At 49.0% G+C, this 21,895-nt stretch overlaps 5 protein-coding genes across 5 annotated transcripts; 2 read left to right on the top strand and 3 right to left on the bottom strand.

Annotated features, from left to right (window-relative positions):
• Nucleotides 1-6,387: 6,387 nt before the first annotated feature.
• UCRPA7_7283 (putative g-protein coupled receptor protein) lies at nucleotides 6,388-7,536 on the bottom strand (the record flags this gene model as incomplete). The annotated part of the gene is made up of 3 exons (XM_007919815.1): nucleotides 6,388-6,856; nucleotides 6,949-7,268; nucleotides 7,324-7,536. 3 exons carry the CDS (start codon nucleotides 7,534-7,536, stop codon nucleotides 6,388-6,390), a joined length of 1,002 nt encoding a protein of 333 aa, XP_007918006.1.
• A 4,469-nt stretch (nucleotides 7,537-12,005) lies between these two features.
• UCRPA7_7282 (putative duf1264 domain-containing protein) lies at nucleotides 12,006-12,469 on the top strand (the record flags this gene model as incomplete). The annotated part of the gene is made up of 2 exons (XM_007919814.1): nucleotides 12,006-12,384; nucleotides 12,438-12,469. 2 exons carry the CDS (start codon nucleotides 12,006-12,008, stop codon nucleotides 12,467-12,469), a joined length of 411 nt encoding a protein of 136 aa, XP_007918005.1.
• A 2,292-nt stretch (nucleotides 12,470-14,761) lies between these two features.
• UCRPA7_7281 (putative short chain dehydrogenase reductase protein) lies at nucleotides 14,762-16,341 on the bottom strand (the record flags this gene model as incomplete). The annotated part of the gene is made up of 10 exons (XM_007919813.1): nucleotides 14,762-14,822; nucleotides 14,937-15,221; nucleotides 15,276-15,315; nucleotides 15,388-15,428; nucleotides 15,488-15,599; nucleotides 15,694-15,719; nucleotides 15,779-15,818; nucleotides 15,893-15,962; nucleotides 16,010-16,082; nucleotides 16,139-16,341. The coding sequence occupies 10 exons, from the start codon at nucleotides 16,339-16,341 to the stop codon at nucleotides 14,762-14,764; spliced, it is 951 nt and encodes a 316-aa protein (XP_007918004.1).
• A 655-nt stretch (nucleotides 16,342-16,996) lies between these two features.
• Nucleotides 16,997-18,217, top strand: UCRPA7_7280 (putative phytanoyl- dioxygenase family protein; the record flags this gene model as incomplete). Its single annotated transcript, XM_007919812.1, has 5 exons — nucleotides 16,997-17,229; nucleotides 17,286-17,362; nucleotides 17,422-17,806; nucleotides 17,880-17,945; nucleotides 18,001-18,217. The coding sequence occupies 5 exons, from the start codon at nucleotides 16,997-16,999 to the stop codon at nucleotides 18,215-18,217; spliced, it is 978 nt and encodes a 325-aa protein (XP_007918003.1).
• Nucleotides 18,218-19,519: 1,302 nt separating this feature from the next.
• Nucleotides 19,520-21,681, bottom strand: UCRPA7_7279 (putative mfs transporter protein; the record flags this gene model as incomplete). The annotated part of the gene is made up of 10 exons (XM_007919811.1): nucleotides 19,520-19,686; nucleotides 19,742-19,796; nucleotides 19,961-20,073; nucleotides 20,128-20,257; nucleotides 20,310-20,679; nucleotides 20,906-21,053; nucleotides 21,111-21,176; nucleotides 21,231-21,332; nucleotides 21,390-21,421; nucleotides 21,476-21,681. 10 exons carry the CDS (start codon nucleotides 21,679-21,681, stop codon nucleotides 19,520-19,522), a joined length of 1,389 nt encoding a protein of 462 aa, XP_007918002.1.
• Nucleotides 21,682-21,895: the final 214 nt, after the last annotated feature.

Here is a 21,895-nt window from a genome sequence, read left to right as displayed (position 1 = left end):
CCCCCCCCCCCCCCCCCCTTCTTCCTCCTCCTCGAGCAACACCACGCAAAAATCCCACCACCACAGCACCACCTCCTCACCATTCTCCCATTTTCTCTCCAACCACCCCTGCATGTGTGCTTGTGCTCGTAGCTTGGCTTTGTGCTAAGAGTTTTTTTTTATTCTTATGCTGGAGCCGGCTGGGGGTGGAGAATCCGACTCAACGGCGGGAGTGAAGGTATGGATGATACGACAGTGCAATCCTTACTCGGCTTGTCACTCACTTACTGTCTGGAGCAGCAGACCTAAGCAGTGGGCAGATCGAAGCCCGATCAGAACAGACCAGAGAGCGGAGCGGAGCAGAGAAAGAGGAGGCTGGTCTCCATATCTGTTCGGTACTCAGTGCTCACCACACCAGCCCTGTCCATGTCCATCCAGTGACACTTTCTGTGGGAGTAACATAACATACCCCATGTTAGCCATGCTTCACCTTCCTGATGAGTGGTGATTGTGGTTGTATGATGCGATAACACTCCTGAACCACCTGAACCAGGCCACCACACTTCCTTCTCAGCTACGGCTACGGCTACGTTTCCTCAGCGAATTGGCCAAACAATGGCATTGTTCCTTTTCAACGCCTGCGCGCCAGCCCGCCGAGTATCAGACCGGGCGCCGCACTACAGAGCTGAATCTGCTCTCTTCTGCCGACGCTGCTCTGTGGTAGGCTACCGCAGGTGAAACATGCCGGCGAATGCTATCGTCCGTAGTCGTCCATTAGAGCGTCGGTGGCTCAACACTTTGCGCCGGCTGCCGGGTTTTTCGTCTGGCAATCCACCTGAACCACTTTATCCCACACATGGGCACAGGCACAGGCTCGAGACAAAGCAACACGGTGCCAGTAGAGGTCCTCTGGGTCTACATCGAAAGCTTCTTCTGCTTGTTCCACTAACTTCGCGGCCGGCGCGGCGAAAGGCAAGGCACAGCCGTCTAACGCCGTCTTAGCGCTGCCACTTCCCACCTGCAATGCTAGAGCTTGCAGCCTTTGGTCTACTATGCAGTAAGTTCTAACTTGGGAGCTGGACCTTCATTGCTGGGCCCGTTGGCGGCCGCATATCTTGTCTCATCCCTCAACCAGAGGCGCCTGCGGTGCAATCTAGTCCATTCATCTGTTGTGCTGCTGCTCTGTCCAGATGCAAGATACTGTAGCACCGACAGATCAGTCAATAGCCTCTAGAGATCCCGCTCCGCGGCAGAGTTGCTTTTGAAAAGCCCTCAACGGAATCCCGTCCGCCCAATGGATACGAGAAACTGAACTCTGTTCTAGAGGTGTCCGAATATCACGAATTGTTGGTTTGAGCTACTGGTCTTCCAGGCCGAATCATCGCTCACACTGGCTAACTGCTTCTTGTCCGTTCACTAACCCCTCGGTCGGCTTTGCCCAGCTTCACATGCCGCGCTACATACCGTACCATACTACGCCGTACATAACGTGCCGTACCTCGCCGCCTCCAGACCTGAGGGCGTGCGTCTACTTGAGAGGACCATAGGAGCCGACCGACCTTAGTCGCCGGGTTAGCACACCCTCCTTCTTGCATGCTGCAGGCCAAAAGGGGAAGCTTTGCTGCACCGATCAACCAGTCGCTGCTTTTTTAGGGCCTAGTGGGAACCACTGCAGCGCTAGAAAAAGATGGGAATCGAACGAAAGACCATTTCTGCCCCAGCCGAGGAAACCATTGACAGTTGCTGCTGACAGAAGGAAGAATTGCCCGGTGCCGTCTGTTTTGACTGTGTGAAAACTGATGTACTACCGCCGGAGTGTCCAGGGCGGCGGCTCCTGGGGATCCGAGGAGCATTTGCTGGCGGTGCGAAGCCGTGGATTTCAGGCTGTTGAAGTCGCAAAATTCCACAGTATCTATGACGGTGATATCTGAGCAGCAGTAGGCCTGACAAAAAGCCAATTCAAATACGGTTGATCTATAATTGGTCAGTTAATATGCTGCCCTCTCTATCATCGAGTACGAGCATGCAGTCAAACTGCGCGATGACGGGTCTCCTTTGCGGAGTGGCATGAGAAAGACTGCTGATGGTGGGATGGTGGATGTCACCCTCCACCAACCACGCCTTTCACAGCAACAGCAAGGCGAGAGAAAGGAGGGGGAAACGCCTGTCTCTATATTGCAGAATGTATCGAACGATGACACTGCCTTGACGTCTCAATGCCCATCAATACTTGATTGACACACGTCGCTATGTCATTCTATTCCTTCAAGAGGGTATAGAAGCCCTGTGTCTACAATCAATGGCAAATGCTTGACCACACCCCCTCAAACAACAAAAGCTTCGGGTTTGCCGCCGTGAGCGACTCCGTACGGAGCTCTGCAGCACAGTACCTGCAAGATGCAACGCCGCAAATGCATCGTAAGCTGCAAGCTCCTGCCGGCTAAGGTCTCCTCTGCTTACGGATGCATGTATCTTTCCCTGAAGGGCGAGGGATTCTCTAATAGTACGGTAGCTCTATTCGGTGCATTCAACACATCTCTCTCTCTCTATACGCAGCCGTATGTCTAACAAGAGCATCTCAACTGTTGGTACAACGTCAACGCCGTCTTCTTTTTAGCCATTGACCCACGTTCGAGTTTTTTCTTTTTAGTACTCTATGGCACAATCGGGGAAAAAGGCAAAAGCGATTTTGAGAAGGCGAGCTTCGTAAGCTGGCCGGACCGGGTAGCGTACAATCACCCACAATTTGCGCGTCCAGAAGCAAAATTCCGGGTCGCCAGCCCGTCTCTTGTTTCCCTCTGCGGAGGATTTTTTTATTTATTTGTCTCTCTAGACACGGCTTCTAAACACGGCATGATATGATCATCCAGGGCATTGTAGGTTTGTTGGCGGCGGGAATCACCTTGTTAATTGATTATGGCCTGTCATCATCTTATTTTCTGCGCCGTCGCCGGGGCCTCGAGGGCTCTGTCCCCGGACAGTCTCTATCTCGCGGTTTTCCAGGCTATGAGGTCATAGTAGCCAATCCTTATTTCCACGCACTACTGTATCGTAGCAGACCCAGTGAACCACAGACCTTTTTTCCCTTCTCCGCCCAAAAGGCCAGGCCAGGTCAGATGCTTGCGCGGCACGGTACAAGTCTTTGGCACTGTCTTCTTCCTCAGTCAGTCCGGTCTTTTTAGCTTATCGGCGTGTTTCGGAAGTCGCTGGGGTGGGAACGCTCAACCCGCCCAGTGATCCACCTCGCTCTGGGGGAGGATTCAATTGCAGGCCCGCCCGTCTTGTCGATCGTGCTAAATGCTTAGAGGAGATCCATCCAGCGGTGCAGCGGTGGTACGGTGCGCTCCAGCGACTCCCCGCCGTTGACGGATGGGACAGTCGGCTTGTTTGTTAGTGATATGGAGCCGAGAGAAACAAAAATACTCCATTCTATACTCCACAGGCTCGTCGATCGGACATCCACCCTGCAGTTGGACTAGCACGCGATTACTGATTGGCTCTGCTGCTGAAAAGGCCCCCTCGGCAGGGGAAAGGGGCCCCCTGTCTTGCAAGCCTCATCACGTTAGCTCAGCTGCGTAGCTCCAGCGTTATCGATGCCCATCTGTGCACAAGCAGGGGCTGTGAGGGTGGGATGTGTGCCGTTTGGGGACAAGAGAATGGAGAAGGATGTGCACTGGCGCCGTAGCATACTACTGTACAGTAAAGAGCGCAGGCTTCGAAAGCTTCGCTGGTGCTACACCTTCGTTCAAAACTACGAGGATCCGGAGGCGAGGGGTTCCCACGAAGTGTCAACGCTTCCGCTTTGAGGATGGCTTCAATATGTCAAACGCTGCTATAACATCGCGCTGGTGTGCTGGTGGTGGGCGGGAATCAAGGACGAGGCGAGCCCCTTTCAGGCTCTCGACGCAGAAATCTTGCTGTGATTTCCAGACTTTGGACCGCCAGGTTTGGTGTATCGCCAGAGACTGACAGAGAGAGACATGCAGTGCAGCATATCCATATTGATGGTCTGTTATTACAATATCGTCACTCGCCACACTCTGTAGCACGGCGTTGCATTCTTAGAAAAGTCTTAAATAGTATAATACAGCAGTCATAACAGCTTGGCACTTCGATATTAATGGTGCCTGCAAGCGGCAGGGGATACAGCAGCAAATAAATGAAACGGGAAATAGCAGGATCAGGACCTGTCGACAAGCCCGGTCGTTTGCGCTGTGCAATCTTTGATCGGTCTTGTCCCCCAACATGCCTGCCTAATCAGTCTCTACGCGACAGGAGTAGTAATTACTGTTGTATGCACTCGCTCAGAATGGACTGATTGAAGATTGTTATGATAGTCATTTGGTGAAATTGCTCTGGATCACATCAGTCCTTCCCGTACTTTGACGAGAATTCTTACAGTTTTGCCAGGCTCATCGCTTGCTGGTACTGTACCCCGGCCATCCGGTGTAGGATCTTCAACCCGAGGAACATAACATGATACCGACTTTTCAGGACTTGACCGAGATCACGACTGGAAGCTCAAACTTCCTGATTGACTCGTTACGCCGCGGCCTATATGAAAACAGAGCTGACCAGCAATGACCCCAGCTCATGAATCCTATTGTAGAAGGAGATCGAGCTATCTTCATATCACAGATAGCTAGCCAAGGTTCTTCACGAAGGAATCTCGAATGAGATGCCGTTATCGCTGCTCTAGCTGGGGCCTTTCGCATTTTCATCGCCGTTTGTTTCAAAACGACTGACTGCCTTGGAAAACTGAAACCCAATACGACTATACAGGGGCCATACATATCGATCAGCATCACCACAGCTTCGGCAGTGTGACTGGGGAAATCTTGGCGATGTGGTTGACCACGGCGTCTACCAGATTCCTTGGCATGCTTTGGGGCTGCGGCTGGACAGCGTGAACCCGCTGTGACTTGCAGCCCGTAGGCGTTGAAGCCTGTCTTACAGAGGCGGAACCAGGGTTCCGCGCGTGGTCAGAGCGCCTAAATCTTTCAGTCGCGGGGATGGCTGCAGAGTCCCAGAACGTTGTAGATTGCCTCGCTTCAACTTGTACATCTGTGAGCCTGAGTAGTCATGCAGCGTAACGTCGCACGCCTTGAGGCCGTACGCGTTTCTCTAGAATCGAACCTACGGCTAGACGCGCTGATGATACAACGCAAGCCTTTGTTCTCAATGTCATGATGTTGACATGCCTTGCTCACATTCACCCCAATGTCTTCAAATTGCAAGATAACAACGACAGCCACTGACGGAATACTGGGCGTTGCGTTCGAGGCGAAGTTCGTCTTAACGAGCCTCATGACTCTGTCGCGACCCCTATTTTGAAGCTCTTTAATGGAAACGCGGTCATGCCAGCTGGCGTAGCATTCCTTCGCGATTTGTTCCTGAGACACTACCTGGGTTTGTCTAAGAGAGACGCTTATCCGAGACTTCAGGGTGACGATCGGTCCTTTTGCCAATTAACGGCCTAAAGAGCCAGAAATGGTTTTTATTCTTGCTCCTCCGTTTCCAATCGGTTCCACGGACAATGACTCGCTTTGATCTAGAGGGAGGAGTTGCGCTGACGACAACTACGCAACGAGAAGTAATGCGCTCTCGATTATTGTGGGATACTGGTAGCAATGACGCGTACGGGCCATGGCTATCATGAGTAGGTATTATTTAGATGGCTGCGCCAATAGACCCTTGGTAATTAGTAGTCGGCTTTTTCCAGAAACACGCGTTCTCCCACGCGTGGGCGAGCGCGAAGTGTGGCCGACGATACCAAACCGCTAAAGACGCCTGGAATGCTGCAAGTGAAACATTCCCAGATAACACTGCCGTTAGGTCCCTTGAATGAGGCTGGGTAACGGGTGAGTTCAGGTCGGACATGAGCATTGGGAGCGACCGGGTCACATTCCGGATCGCCATGCTGATAATGACTCGGCCTCTGTGACTGCTGTATGCCCTCACTCTAGCTGAAGAATTGCCCAAAAGCCGCATTTACCCCATATCTTCCAGGCAGCCTGAGGGAGTTAGAGAAGAGAGACAGCCGTTCGATCTCCACTTCAAAGCAAGGAAGGAATTAGATTGATGAAGTTTAATGAGTAGAGATCCAAGATGCATATTCAACACCAACAGTGGTATTTATTTGATCAGATTTGGCTCAGATCACTCTGTCCATTTCTAATACACCATAAGGTACACAATGAGACATAGTACCATTATCTCTCTTCACAGTAACCATTTCAACACAGTAAAAATCAAACAATGGTATGGCTCCGATTTCCCACCATTCGTCAAATCAAATCTGAACTTCACGCCTTATCATGCCAGAGATTGAACGACCATAACGCCTTATTTGCATCTCCCTAGATTCCAGAGTTCCCGTTCGTACCGTCGCTGATGAGAGCAAATGCTCTACTGTTGCGGAGGCTGATACACCTGGCCTTGTGCCGGATAATGACCCGGATTCGTAACATATGTTGGAGCCGGGCTCGCTGACGGGGTGTATGCGACCGGAGACTGTCCATACCCTTGTGGCTGAGCCGGTACTTCCTGTGGGTACTGGTACGCCTGTTGTTGTTGAGGATGCTGAGGTTGCGGTTGCTGAGGCTGCTGTTGCTGGTAGGCATAGCCATCGTAAAGCTGGGCAGGCTGGCTCGTGTATTGCGTCTGCTGGCCGTGAGCACCTGTGTACTGGGTGTTTTGGTACGGTGTTTGATCGGTGTAGGCTGAGGTTGGAGCGGTAGCCGGGATCTGCTGAGAGAGCATGGGCTGTTGTTGCTGCGCGTTCATCTCGACTGTTGCAGGATCCGAGGACTTGTTTGATCGGTAGTGAAGGCGGATTTGGTGAGCGAGGTAAGCTAGAGAGGCGATGAAGAGTAGCCTGCCATTCATCAGGTTCGGATTCATAGTGTCAAGGGATAAGTCACGCTTTGAGTGGTGATCTCAAAGCTGTAATTCCGGGGCTAGACTTACATCTCTAGGGCACTCAGTCCAGCAATGGCGCTCATTGTTGCGAGTCCAGCCTGGCTAGCAACTGCAAAACGCTTCTCGAGACTCCTCTTGTACACAACACAGTGACCGGCATTCACAGCAGAGCCGTCGTCGTAACAATCGGCGTCGACATCATACTTGAAGCTAGTTCGTAGGGCTGCGACAGCCCCCATAGAGGCCAGCCAAAGGATGGTCATGAATATGTCGAGTGATAGAACCGCCCAATGGTTATATGCTGTCCGCCAACTGTGCACCTTTTCGGTCAGGACTGAGTAGAAGCCCACAATCCATGTGAAGAGACCCTGCGTTAGAGTATCAGCATCTTGTCGAAAGCGTTCCCATTTCGATGGGACTTACACAAGCTAAAGCAAAGCAAACAGCGTCCATTGCTAGACCATGAATAAGAATGCCGGCCAGGATCAGAATGACGAAGCCGAAGAAGATTTGGAAACCCCGAACGACAGTCACCCATACTGGAGTCACGAACAAGTGCTTGCCGCTCTTGTCCACTGAAGACTTGCCGACACTTTCTGTCGTCACACCGTAGGATTGTGTCTTAACTTCCTCCATTTTGTCGGTCGGGGAAACTTGTCGATTAGACTGCCACGATGTAAACTGCCCAGAAAATTCTGAGGAAACAGAGGAAACATTTCGCAACGCGAGCTGGGAACGCCACGAATATGAACGAAATGGGACCTTGGGGTCAGGCAATTCACTATGGCCAAAAGGAAAGGAGTCTATACGCGCCAAGGGCGATAGTCGGAGTCTGTCAAATGGCAAGCGGACATTGTCAATCAATGAAGAGCCGGTGCGAGGCAGACTTGCCCGCTAATGGCTTGGCTTTGCCTGTCTACCGCTTGATGATGCCTAACGCAGTCTTAGCTCTGTCAGCCGCACTCTCGTGTACGGGATGGTGCATAGCAGAGCCTCCATCTTGGCGAATGGCTTGGGTTTTGAGCTGAGCTTGATGGTGATACAGCTCTCGTCCTGTATAAGTTAAAATGATATCCTAAAGCATCAAGAGTCTCTCATTCGAGTTGGAATCTTTGCATACCCGAATCGAGTTGTCCGGTAATAAGGTTGAAAGCAAAGACAGGGGAAGAGGCAGATCAAGTTTAAAGAATTTTAGCGCCGAATCCTTTCTAGCCGGTGGCTTTTGCTTGACGGCTGTGCGGCGGCACTTTTGAGGACTCCAACATTAGCTTGAGCCCAAAGTGGCACAGCCACACTAAACACAATTGAATTAGAGCGAAATATATAGAAGATCATCTTGCAGACTTCCCCATCACAATTGCCAGACACTGAAACAACGCCTGTGGAACAATGCCTCGCGTAGGCAGGTTCAACTCATGATTATGTTATTGGGACATGGAGAAACATATATCTGCAAATCGTTACCTCCTACATGAATTGAACGAAGTTTATTCTACTTCAGTTTCTATACATCATTCTCACTAAATTAACTTACGTGAAAGCGAGAATTCAGGAATCAATTCTCAGTCAGCTGGGACATGATTTGGGCTCGAATGTTCGAAGGGCGAGTGCATTCTTGATTATCCATTGTGGAGACTGGTGCTTTATAAGCTTCTTGAGATCTTGACCCTTGAGTAATATTGAGACTTACAAATATATATAGCCCCTATCTACCCGAAACTCTGTTCTCTAGGTATCTCAATGAGAAATAGCAAAACACGGTGATGATACAAGACATGTAAATGCTGACATCACCGCCATATTTGCCAATCCTGGCCGCGATGGGGCCTATGTACCACGTTTGCGCCATACCAGGAACCCCCCCTGCTAGATATCCTGCTAAAAGTGATACCACTGCAGCTAAACCCAGTGGTAGGCTCTTCGGCTTGTCCCAGATCTCCAGTACATATCCAGTGCAGCGGCGGAACCACTGATCCTCAAACAACAAAATCATAGTGTATGAAATGGCCCAACACCGAGAAGCGATACAAAATTGAACATGATATTGGAGAGATTCTCCTGCCCAGCTATTGCCAAGACAGTTACGACAACAGCCGCAAGAAACGACCAGATATATTGCGGTATGGCGTGGAAGTGGTGGCCGAGTAGTTGTAGAGACAGTCCCGACGAGTAGAATACGACAATGTTGTTTCCCAGAACGGAAAATGTCAGCATCACCATAGAAAACTTGCCCCAACCAAGCGGGTGGTAGACCTCGCGGATTAAGCCACCTAACCCATGTTCCACATAAGCATTGTAGGATGGCTCGTCGCCTGAGAACAAAGCTACCTCGCCGATACAGGCGCCAACTCCGTAGATGAATATGGTGGGAATCGACAGGCCAAGGAAAGTCAGGAGAAAGACAAGCCAGCCTTCCGTGTTGGCTTTGTAGTGACAGTAGTAGTCTGCTGCGATACTTGCCCAAGCTGATCCAGATGAAAAGCAGACAGCCATGAACGATAGCCAAGTTCCCGCTAGGGTGGCGCCCTGGAGGCCGGCTCCTGACATAGCGATGTGTGGGCTTGCTTGGCCAAGAAGGACCGCAATGAGAACAAAGCTCACGATCCAGGCGTACTTCTCAAATGTCTGCACTGCCCTGAAACCGAAAAATGAGATGATGTACGAACAGATTCCCACAATCACACAGCCAATGGAGACGCTCATGTGATAATCGGAGACCGCTGACAGGATTTGTCCCACCGACACGATATTGACGACACCAAAACCTCCAGCAACTACTACATTAAGAGCAGAGCAGAGTTTACGCCTTTGTTAGCGAAAGGAAACCATCATTCCTGCGGCGAAGAAGTTGTAACCCGGCGTTCTGGTATCAAATGCGTGGACACTGTAACAGCTCCTAGCGCGACATGGCCGCACGAAGTCAAAGTCATCAGCTAATATTCAATACCTCTAATCATCACTTTCGTTCTACAGTATTCCTTAACGATGGCTAGTATCGTAGCCGTCGGACACATCGGCACAAGTGAGCTAGCCGCTGTCAGTCTCGCCTCAATGACCGCAAACATCACCGGCTATGCAGTGTTTCAGGGTCTCGCGACTTCGCTGGATACGTTGTGTCCACAAGCCTATGACTCAAACCGCAAGCTGCTTGTCGGGTTGCACACGCAGCGGATGGTCATCTTATGGACAATATCACTTCCCATCAGCATACTCTGGCTATGCGCTGAGACGATCCTCCGAACTGTCATTACGGATCCCAGTGTTGCGAGTCTTGCAGGGTTATACTTGAGACTTTTAGTTCCAGGTATTCCGGGATATGCAGCTTTTGAAGCGTCAAAACGTTTTGTTCAAGCTCAGGGGTTGTTCAATGCGCCTTTATATGTTCTTCTCGTTTGTGCGCCCACCAACGCCTTGCTGAACTGGCTGCTTGTCTGGAAGCTCGATTATGGCTTTGTCGGTGCTCCAGTAGCGATGGCCATTACACACACTCTCCTCCCTATTACTCTCCTCTTCTACGTCTTGTGCCGCCCTGGATGCTTGGAATGTTGGAACGAGATGAGCAGGAAAGCTCTCCAACATCGGATACCAATGCTCAAACTGGCGCTGCCGGGAGTTGCCATGCTCGAGGCTGAGGGTCTAGCGTTCGCGATTCTAACATTGGCAGCAGCTCGATTTGGCACCACAAGTTTAGCAGCTCAGTCCGTGCTCAGCACTCTCACAACGCTGGCCTTGCAAATTCCTTTCTCCCTCTCAATCGCCGGCTCAACGCGTATAGTAAATCATATTAGTGCAGCCTATCCGATTCGCGCAAAGACCAGTGCGCGAGTGACATTTTCCGCCGCACTCATTGTCGGTGCCATGAATATGACTCTTCTCTTCAGCTTGCAAGAATATATGCCACATCTATTTACCGCAGACCCAGAGGTCATCCAGGTCATATCTGATACTCTACTGCTGGTGGCTACTTTTCAGTTATTTGACGCGCTCGCAACTACCTGCAACGGAGTGTTGCGCGGCTTGGGTAGACAGTCAACGGGAGGTTACGTCCAATTGATTTGCTATTATCTCATCGGCATGCCAATTAGTTTCAGTGCAGGGTTTGGTCTGCACTTAGGGTTATATGGGCTTTGGACAGGTGTGGCGGTTGCTCTGGCGCTGGTTGGGTTGATCGAGGGCTTGTACATCTGCAAATTGGACTGGATCCGTTGCGTTGAAGAGGCTCAGCGCAGGAACGAGGATGGTGGTCTCTAAAAGTTAAAAGCTCATATGGCTGTTTAGGGCGATAACAAAGGTCTCAAAATCATCAGTGTTACTTGTTCATCCAGAAAGTTGTTTCACTTCTTTTGGACTCAGATCGCGTACTCACCCAATTGTTACTTGTACACCTTGCCCTGTGGTGCCAACTTGACTTCTTGCTCATCACAGAACATTTGGCTGCACATCGGAATAAATAAACTGACGAAGCATTTTTTACCGTATGTGTGCTTTGTGCTTTAATTGTTTCCCACTTCGATGACGTCAGTGGTCGTCAGTGGTCGTCAGTCCGCAGACCAGACACACCCATCCCCAAGACCAATCATTTTCCACTACAACAAAAGATGCTTTACGTCGTACCATAACGGCGCTGATATCTGCTACCCTAAGCTCTTTATTGCGTGACCAGTTTGATTGCCTTGAGCAATAATATCGAACTATTCGACTTTAGCCACGCGTCCTAGTATGGATCACGAAGACGCAACGGCAAAGGCTGCCGGTGACCCACGAACTACAAAAAGCCGAATACTCGAAACTGGAGCTGGCATGACTCAGGTAACGTGTGTGGAACTGTCAAACTTGTTCTATTCTGACTCTATATGTAGGATTTCACTCCTGTCAGGAGCATATGTGCTCATCTCAACGCGTTCCATGTTTATGCCAGCGATCCAACGCGCTTCGTGGAGACGAACCACTATTGCAGCCACTTGACCGAAGGTATAATTACTACGCCGACTCTGAAAGTGCTAAGGCATGGAAAAAAGTTCATATGCTGACACCTCAAAGACGTCCGTCAATGCCTCTTATATGACTCACCGGGACCTCGTGCTCGCTTGATTGGAGTTGAGTATATGATTACTCCCAAGTTATTTGCCACGCTAGACTCCGACGAACGAAAATTGTGGCATTCTCACGTCTTCGAGGTCAAATCCGGAATGCTCGTTATGCCCCAGCCATCACCTCTTGTACCCCAAGTAGCCTGGGAAAAGGCTGAGACCGCCGAGATGGAGGACGTGATTGAGCTATATGGCAAGGTATATCACCTATGGCAGGTTGATAAGGGTCACAAGATCCCTCTCGGCACACCGCAATTGATGACGAGTATCACAGCCGATAGTCAGATGCTCAATTTCGACCAGGTTGTTGGCGAACGTGATCAGAGGTTCGGCACAGACTGGAAGCGAAAGAAGGAAATTCGGAAAGACATCAAAGAACCTGAGATTCATCCTGGTAGGTGCCGAGCTACGGTTTCTAGAGTAATAATGCTTATTGACCCTATTTAGATGCAGACGATGCTTGGAAACACATAGCTTGATCGACTGGTACCTTGCTGGTCAACTTGAAAGTGAATGCTACTGCTTTCTTTGATTCACATAACCTTGAGAGCAAGTTCCTCGATGGACCTTGGAGGCTAAAAGTTTGTCACTCATATGGTGAAAAGAGAGCTTCGGAACTAGTATGATGGTGTACTCTTCACACCTTATAATCATCGTCATCCAGTCAATCAATAGCTCAACTAGACTGTTATTATAATCACACGTTTACTCAATCTCGATAGTCTACTTGAAGTATAGCCCCGAGGACTAAACATGAGTTTCTTCCAATATTTTCGTGCCGAACCGGAGAATAAAGCCGCCCGCTCTCTCTTCCTATATACACTAAACGTGCAAGCTAAGCAACGGCGTATTGAGCAAGAGGGCGTAGCAATTGCTAGTTGAACACGTCACTCATCACATTTCTCTCTGTTAAGGACTGATGGCTCTTCATATCCCGACGCCATTGTGATTTAACGCTCTCAAGCATTCCCTCTTTTGTGAGGACATCCAAAGCTGTCCCAGATAGCGCCTTGGCTACTTGCAAACAAGATCGGAAAGCCTCTCGCGTCCCTGCCGCTCCAGCAAATTCCGGATTATGTGGACCTCGGCCTTCTGGCCCAAGTGGAATCAAGAAGCCTGCACTGAGACTTGGCATCGCATAGCTGATATCTCCTTGATCCGTGCTGGCTTTTGTGGCGCTATTTATCTCATCAAGATCTTGGTTGACAGGAATCTTCGTGGACGGAGACAAGGCGTTGAAATACTTCGTATATGACGATGCGAGTACTCTGTTGGGTACATGGTCCGCGTACCTTCCCATAGGTGTAATCTTCAACTCCGCTCCAGTAGCAGATGCCCCTGCTACGAAACAAGCATCGACCTTCTCTTTCAAGTCCTTCAGCCGGGACTGGGTGTTCGATCTGGCTACAAAGACGCCTGCGGCATATGCATGGATTATATTAGGTGCAACCCCACCATCGGTGATATAACCTTGAATGATATCTCCAGGCATTGTTTGCTGACGGAGGACGGATAATGCGTTATAAGCGGTTATGAGAGCATCCAAGGCGTTGATTCCTAACCATGGATTCGCAGCAGCATGTGCCTCTTTGCCGAAGTATTCGACTTTGAAGCTCTCATAGGCCGTGGTTCTAACCATAGCAGAATTTTTCGTGTTGCCGGGATGCGAGATGAGACTGACATCAACTTCGTGGTCCTCATAAGCACCTTTCTCGAGCAATTTGATCTTTCCTCCGCCACCTACTGTCTATCAGTAATGCGCTCATGTCAAGTATCGTGCTGTAGTCAACCTTCTTCTGCTGGTGTTCCAAAAAGAACAATTTTGCCGGGAATGCCGTGTCTTTTCATCGCACTTGCTGACGCAAGCCCCGCAGCAACAGATGCGCTCGCGATAAGGTTATGCCCGCATGCACTAAATGCAATGAAGTGAGCATCTTCTTCGATGTACTTGGAAAAAGTAGGGAAGTTTAATTGTTTCGTCTTCTCGAATTTGTCTATAGGATGTGAGGACGTTTGCAATTGTACTTACTGTCCGATTCCTGGAAGAGCATCTGCGTAATGCTTCTTAGTGAATACTTTCAGAATGAATTTGCTCTATGGCTCACCCATTTCAACATTAAACGAGACAACCGGGCCCTTATGTCCATTCTCGTAAACGGCTATCCAAGCAGTATCGAGACCATAGGCTCTCGGGGTCACTTTCCATCCAGGTTGGTTCTTTATGAACTCGGTTAATGTCCTGTGAGCGATATATTCTTTGTAGCCCAGTTCCGGATGGTCATGAATCTTCTTGTTCACAGGCCAGAGAGACTCGGCAATATTATCGATAAAGACGCTTATTCTCTCGAGATACTCTGGCGCAGCTACCTCGTCCGACTTATCAGATGCTACATCATGATGTGAGATCACGACAAATCCGTCGATTTCAGGATCCATCTTTAGTGGCCCCCACTCAGAAGCTCAGGATATGTGTATGTAGACGACCAGAAGAGTTCAAGAGGATGCACTTCAAAGAGATTATATTCGAGGTGATTGTACATGTTGATATCGCTGCCGGAAGAATGGAGTTTGCGATGTTGCCGAGCGGGGTAGCACAACAGGTAAATCACAGCGGTGGGCCATTGATTGGACCAGAACGGGCTTTGCAGATAACATATGTGGACTAGGCGCATGCCTGTTCAATCAGCGAAGTATCGGTCTTATCAGGGTCTTATCTTCTTGCTAAGGTCCACGTGTGCTTTAATGACAAGAAGCTAAATCTAGACTGAGGGCTATAGGTCATGAGTGTATATATCTGTGGCCGAAGGCATGCTTTCCAATTCTGGTCCCTTCCTAGAATGTGATTATGTAGTTCTGTTAATGGTAGCCAATGAACTTTGCTCTAACCAAGGATTTCATCACTTGAGGACATTAGCAAGAAGAAACCCTGAATGGGGTGTGACTTACGTATATGAGTCGTCTGGTAACCTGATACCGTCATTAATCGAAACGCCCATCAGTCTACCACCATCGACTGTGAGAAGAGCATGGTTCATGTATCCGCCCGCGGGACTTGATAGCATCAGAACAGGCCCAACCATCTCCTCTGGTCTGCCAGGACGTCCCGCTGTGCATCGCTTCGCAGCCTTTTCTGCCTGGTGATTGATGTTATACTCGTGTTTGCCAGATGTGACACCCGTCATCTCTGATGGGAAAATGCCAGGACAGATAGTATTGACACGAATCTTCATCCTACATAACACATTAGCATCGAGTGAGATATTTCCAACGAGTGTGATAGCTTACGGGTGTAGACGGCCAGCGAGGAGCTTGGCGAGGTGAATAGCTATTTAATGATTTAGCTGATGGCCTCTGAGGCCTCTAAAAAAATCATTAGTTAAGGAAAAGTGTCGCTTACTCGCAGCCTTGGAGACCGCATATGTCAAAGATCCCATCGACCTAGCAGGGGTTAGTTATTTTGCATGTCATTCCTTTCTGAAACGCCATAAGTGTCTGACCTGATGTTGGCAAGTCCCGCAAGACTGGCAATCACACAGACATTGGGATCAGCTGACTTGCGTAGGAGTGGGATGAAGTGAGCAGTGGTGAAATAAACGCCGTTCACATTGACTATGATATGTCAGTATCTGTCATATTGGCCCTTGGTGGATACTAAAATGTAGATATAATCATCGCTGCAGAAATTTGTGGTGTTGTAACTCACTTTGATTGCTCCGATCAAAGTCTTCCCTATACGAAATCAGTATTATTTCAAAGATTGTCTTCTATTCAACTTGTCTGGGACTTACTCGGTGACACCATTAAGTAGGAGGTTCTCAACTTGGTCAGCTAGATAGGTGTTAGTGGTACGCACGATTGAGGCCACACGTTGCGGTTGAGGTGCAGTTTTAAATGAGACATACGGTCGTTATGGTCTTTAGCTTGTACTCTCCAAGGGCTATTCACACCAGCACAGTTGACAAGGGTATCGATCTAAGACTGTCAATCAGCTGTCTCGGGACAAGATTTTAGAACCGTACATGGGTCTCATGAGCCTTGACGGCCTCGGCGATCTGCTGGCATCCGGCCCTGGTTTGCACATCGCCTTGAATTCTAATTCAAGTCAGCTTGGTTGTCCAAGATGATAATGTGCGACTAGGGCAACGCACACATGGATGTCACCGCCGATTTGCTTTGCAGCGGTTTCTAGCACTTCCAGTCTTCGGCCGGAGATGTAAACCTTTGCCCCATTGACAGCAAAGCCTTCAGCAATTGCTTTGCCGAGACCAGATCCGCCGCCAGTAATGACGACGACCTTGCCTTTGACACCAAATAGGTCCTCGACCTTGAAAGAGACGTGCTGCTCAGCCATAATTTAATTTGTATGTGTGGTGGGGGCGGGGATTGGAGTTTGGGGAGGTGTGGAGAAATCAGGAAGGCTTGTCAGTCAGAAGGGAAGTTTTCGAAGTAGACTCGCGCGGATTTCACTATAACTACACACAGTTCTGGGCAGAATGAATGCGTCTTCTGCCACTGCGAGGTTTTTCACATAACTAGACGTTGCTGCGTCGAATATGACTTGCGACTTAGGACGGAGTGAAACAGTCGGCAATCGGCGCTGCGTCCCCCATGGGCTAAACTTGGGGTAGCCTGTCTGACTTGTGTTTAGCGTAGCCGATCGGCTACCGCTGTACGATTTCTCCAAGTTTCGCTTCGGAATGGGTACGGGGCCCCAGGGTAGACGACCTGGAGGTTGATGATTTGCTCGACTAGCGACGTATGTGACGGAAGTGCAATCCATCAATCGAGGACCGTCGAGCTTCATCGAACGATTCCGGGAAAATATTAGAAGATCCAGGATAAACGTGGCGGAACTCTACGACGAGAACGCATTATTCAATCTGATAAAGATCTGATAAACAGCTCCTCTCAAGCTCTGCTTCGAAAAGTGCCTTTGCTTAATCTTCATGCCCAACAGCATCTCCGCAACATCACTCTTCCCCTCATTGCATATATTAGCCGCCAACATGGCCGTGACAGCTCCATCCGACGCACCCAAGGTTATCACCTTGACCAATGAAGAGCGAGACAGCGGTGTTATGAGCGACAAGAAGCTCTATGACGCCATTGATGCTTTCTACACAGATGGTCTGGTTGTTGTTGAGAATGCCATCGATGTCGCACTCATTGATAAGCTCAACAAGAGGATGCTTGAGGACACCGACAAGTTGTTGAGTGGAAAAGGCCAAGTACACTTCAAGTGAGTTATCATAGTGCCATACCGATGCGTGACGAATATGCTGACTTACAACCTAGTCATTTGAACCAGAACGCTGCCACCAAGGGAGCTGCGGCTGGCGGAAACCTGTCACAAGTCCCACCTCTGGAGAAGGGTGAGTGTGAACCACTATGTTTAGTTTTAGCCCTTGTATACATCTAACAATGCTTGTAGAGTGGCTTTTCCCTGAGGTATACGCGAACAAGCATGGTGCCCGTATTGTCTCCAACATTCTAGGGCCTCGCCCCGAAGTCCACTTCATCCGCTCAAATACCCTGCTTGCCACTGATGAACGCCAAATGGTCCATTCTGATATTCGTTTTGAGCACCCTGAACATCCTTTTGCTATCGCATTTAACACTTGTCTCGTCGATGTTGGACCCGAGAACGGCTCAACTGAGCTATGGCTGGGAACCCAGAACACCAACATTAACGACCACCGGGAGATTGGAGAGCCCATGATTGCAGAAGATAAACTCGAGGCCAGGAGGAAAGTCAGAGGTCCTATATATCCGAGGCTTAAGAAAGGGAGCATTGTCCTCAGGGACTTGAGATTATGGTAAGTGACAAGTTCAAGTTTCCTTCTGTTACGATTACATCAGTGCTCTGTGCTGATAATATCTTGCCATCAGGCATGCCGGTATGCCGAATCCCACACAAGAAACTCGAATCATGCTTGCCATCGTTTACTATGCAGCGTAAGTTCTCCTCGGATTGGAGCAAGTCAATTCGTCTTGCTAAGTAACATCACAGTTGGTACAAGAACAAGGTGGTAACCCCTATGCCCGAGTCTCTCCGCCCCACGGTTGAGGCTTTAGAAGAGTATGGTCAGACTAAGATCGCTGTCGACTGGGTGCCTGACGAAGGCTACAATTATCTCAACATCAAGTTCAGCAACAACTTCAGCTCTAGTCTCACACCATGGGTATGGGAGAGAATTCAACATGTACCAACGGTCAAGGGCTATTAGAGAACTAGACTAGGTTGTGAATTTGGTTTAACACTTCTTCGCCAAGGTAATAAACATCAAACTTCTCAAAGATCATACTCCTCCGCCCTGGTGATAAACGTTTATAAACATATAATAAACATGTAATAATTCTCCTAACGCGGTTTCGCCTCGCCGACAAGACTAAGAATCTGAAGTCGGATGAGGTGCACTATGCTGGCTCTCCTGAGTACAGAGCCATTGCGCGAGTTCTAGAGAAAGGGAAATATCCGACAGAGAAAGCCATCGCTGACTACAGAAGAAAATGCAATGATCAAATTCCCGCGAAGATTCAGGGATGGCTAGATGATTGTTCTCGAAGCTGGTGGCTTGCATTACGACGACATGATCATATCAAGCTGCGACAAGAGTCTCAAAGAAGAATTCAGGAGGCCACGAAAATCAAGAGCCCAGCCCTCAGCCAGAGTCTCATGGAATACGTCTTCGAGGAGGGCTGCAATGCGTTAGGTGTGGCAAACAAACTCTCTCAGCGCGCATCCGGAGTTCACGAAACAGCGACTCGACTTCTTCCTCATATCATCGCGTGGGAGAATGAGCTTGATGAACTCCTCCAGAGTTTCAGGGACAATGATGCACAGAAACATCTTTCGACGCTCAAGGTTTCCGTGGATCCTAGAATCTTGTCCGACACATCGAACGCGATTATCAAGGTCTCCCACAACAATGACTTGTTGCTCGCCCTCAAGAAGTCTCATGTCTTTCATTTCGGCAGTGAAGAAGACGGTCGACCAAGTCTCTCAACTCAGTAGGATTTATTTCTTGCGAAAATTCAAGAAATTCCCCAAATGCCATGTCTATCCCGCGAGGTTCAATTCTCTGGACAATAAGATGTTATAACAAATGCAATGATGCAACCTGAAGTGAATCTACATGCCATCCATTATCCCGACATTAAGACAGCCTTCGACATAACTAGTGATCTTTTTCACAAGGAAACATCATGGCATAGAACGATCAATCAACCCGGGGAGGCTAGAACATAATACTGAATCGTAAACACTAGTCTCTTATTGATCCTTTGTAATGTGCCATATCTTCCTATCTCGTACTGACCTTTGAAGGATGAACATCGTTTTCACGAAATGTAACCAGTACTGGTGATGAATGGAATGAGATGTATCGGGCGTGATATTAACCGCAGACGGTGCATTGAGTTCGATTATTCTATCTCATTTTTCAAAAGTGAAGTACTTCTCAACAGCCTTGACTCAATCAAATTCTTGAAAAACGGTATTGAGTGACGAGTACCCTTTCTGCAGCTTCTTAGTAACCGATATAGCGCCAGTTGAGGTCGACCTGCTGTTGGGTTACGCCGCTCTTCATGGCCTTGCGCTGGTCCTCTGGGGAGCCTCCGAGAAGCCTGTTGACACGCCTCACATGGATGCGGTAGCCCGTGATTGTCACGAAGAAGGAAACCGCGCAGCCAAGCACTAAGCACAGATGGTCAGTTGAGATAAAGTTGAGTCATTGTTGAGCTAAACTCACAGCAACCAAAGGCAGCATAGTAGTGCGGTGCGTTGTAGTAGAGATAGCTAGTCCACTATAGCGTTTGTAGTCAGTAATAGCTTCATTAGAAGGATGAAAAGAAGGAAAATGCTGTGATCGAGGTGCCTCAGGGGTAAAGATCCGGATTGAGACTAGATATTTACCCCTGGCCATTGAAACATGATTAAGATAAATCAAATCAACTCAGAAATAACATACGACATTACTCAAGCCTCCTATTGCATTGATCATTGCAACGCCAGCAGCTCGTTTGGGGTAAGGACGAGCCATATGGACGTTAAGGGTCTTGTAGAGCATGATCTGGGGACCAGCTATTGCATCTTATCAGCACAGCACCAAGCTTCCATACGAAGTAAACGACCTACAGCAAACAGAAGGCATTAACATCATGGCAAAGTATCGTGGTCCAGTCTTGATTGTAGCCAAAGCAATAGTGTATGCAATAACGGCAACACCAAGACAAAATACGATGATGGGATACATGGTATTCTTGCGCTGAGTATTCAAGTTAGTCTAGTGAGAACCCACGGGAAAAGCATCAACTTACATCGCTGATGTAGGAGATAATATAGAACCAGATTGCCGCAAGGAGGTAAGGTGGAGCAGTCAATAGCAGAGTCTTGATCTTGTCGTAACCGAGTGTTGAGACAATGGACGGGAAGAAGTTGACAATACTACCCATAGCTTGACCCATGCCCATGCACCATACCATAACCCAGATCTTAGGGTCTAGGACAGCAAGTCTGAAGCCTCCCCAAGTGGTGGTGTCTTCGTGGGCCTCACCAGCACCAGCCTCCATCTCAAGGCGCCAGACCGCATAGTCACGCTCAATGGGCTTCAACAAGCGAGCATTGTGCGGATATTCCGGCATGATCATGGCAAAGATAATACCACAACCGACAGTGCAAACACCCTCACTTAAATTCGTTAGCATAGTGAATAAAAAATGTAGCAATGGCCTTGAGGTTGGATAAGGAGCCAAGATGGACGGCTTACACAATGAATAGCCAACGCCAACCTGCAATACCATAACGCCCGTCTAAAGTAAGACAACCGGCGGCGACGAGGCCTCCAAAACTTGAGCCTAACATTTGAAACATGAATAGAGCGGCAAGTCGTTTACCGAGTTCGTTCTTCGTATACCATGCACTCAAGAAGTAGATGACGCCTGGGAAGAATACAGCCTCCGTTACACCAAGCATGACACGAATAGCTAGCAGGCTATCATAATTCTTCACAGCGGCAGTTGCGGCGCTGACACAACCCCAAATAGCGGCAGCGCTGCAGATATCTGGATACCGATGTCAACAGGGGTGCATTCAAGACACGTATTCTTGGCGGTACTAACATAGCCCAGGTCGGGTGATCTTGGTCATGATCAAGTTCGAGGGAATTTGAAAGGGAAGATAACCAACTGGAAAGAAGTTAGTACCGTTGGTGAGTCGACAAGTATTTGGGAGGGGCGCACCGAAGAGAATCGAAATGGCAGTGGCGAAGTCGCTTGTAGTCATGTTAAGGTCGTCCATAATTCCATAAACCTTGGCAGCGGCAAGAGCAGATCTATCGACGTCTTCACAATGTAAGTTTTCTACTCATTCTCCTTAGAGACAAAGGTTGGTGGCCATACAGTTGAGAATATACAAGATGCCCATGATCGGCCTAGAGGAAATGGTCAGTCGCGATTATTAGCCTCTACAACACCAAGCAGCTCACATGATAACCAAATCCATTTTCCGGACCATTTTAGTTTCGAGCTTCTGGAGGTCTGCTTCACTCATGCCACGGAGGCTCTCCGGCATAGTGACCGGCTCCTCGCCCTCAACGTGCTTCATTTCAGACTTCAGAATCTCATCATCAAGAGTGGAAAGAACTGGTGGTTCCAATGGGACACTCTGGGTGTCCTGCTTTGGGGAAGCCATGCTGATAGTCTGAGAATAGTACAAGACAAGGCGTCAGGAGGCGTTTGTAGACGATATTCTCTGAGTTCAAATAAGAATTTCTGGGAAGATGGGGGCAACGAGAATGCAAAAGGCGGTCGGTTGATTCTTTATGAAGATCTCTTACACCCCTCGGCAAGATACTGGCGCCAGTAAGGAGATGTTTTCCCAATGAAGTCTTAGGCAAAGTCAGCGT

The sequence above is a fragment of the Phaeoacremonium minimum genome, assembly GCF_000392275.1.
Source record: "Phaeoacremonium minimum UCRPA7 unplaced genomic scaffold PA7_03_scaffold_509, whole genome shotgun sequence".
In the NCBI taxonomy this organism is placed as follows: Eukaryota; Fungi; Ascomycota; class Sordariomycetes; order Togniniales; family Togniniaceae; genus Phaeoacremonium; species Phaeoacremonium minimum.
Note: the sequence above shows the minus strand (reverse complement) of the source record. Positions and strands in the feature narration are given on the sequence as shown.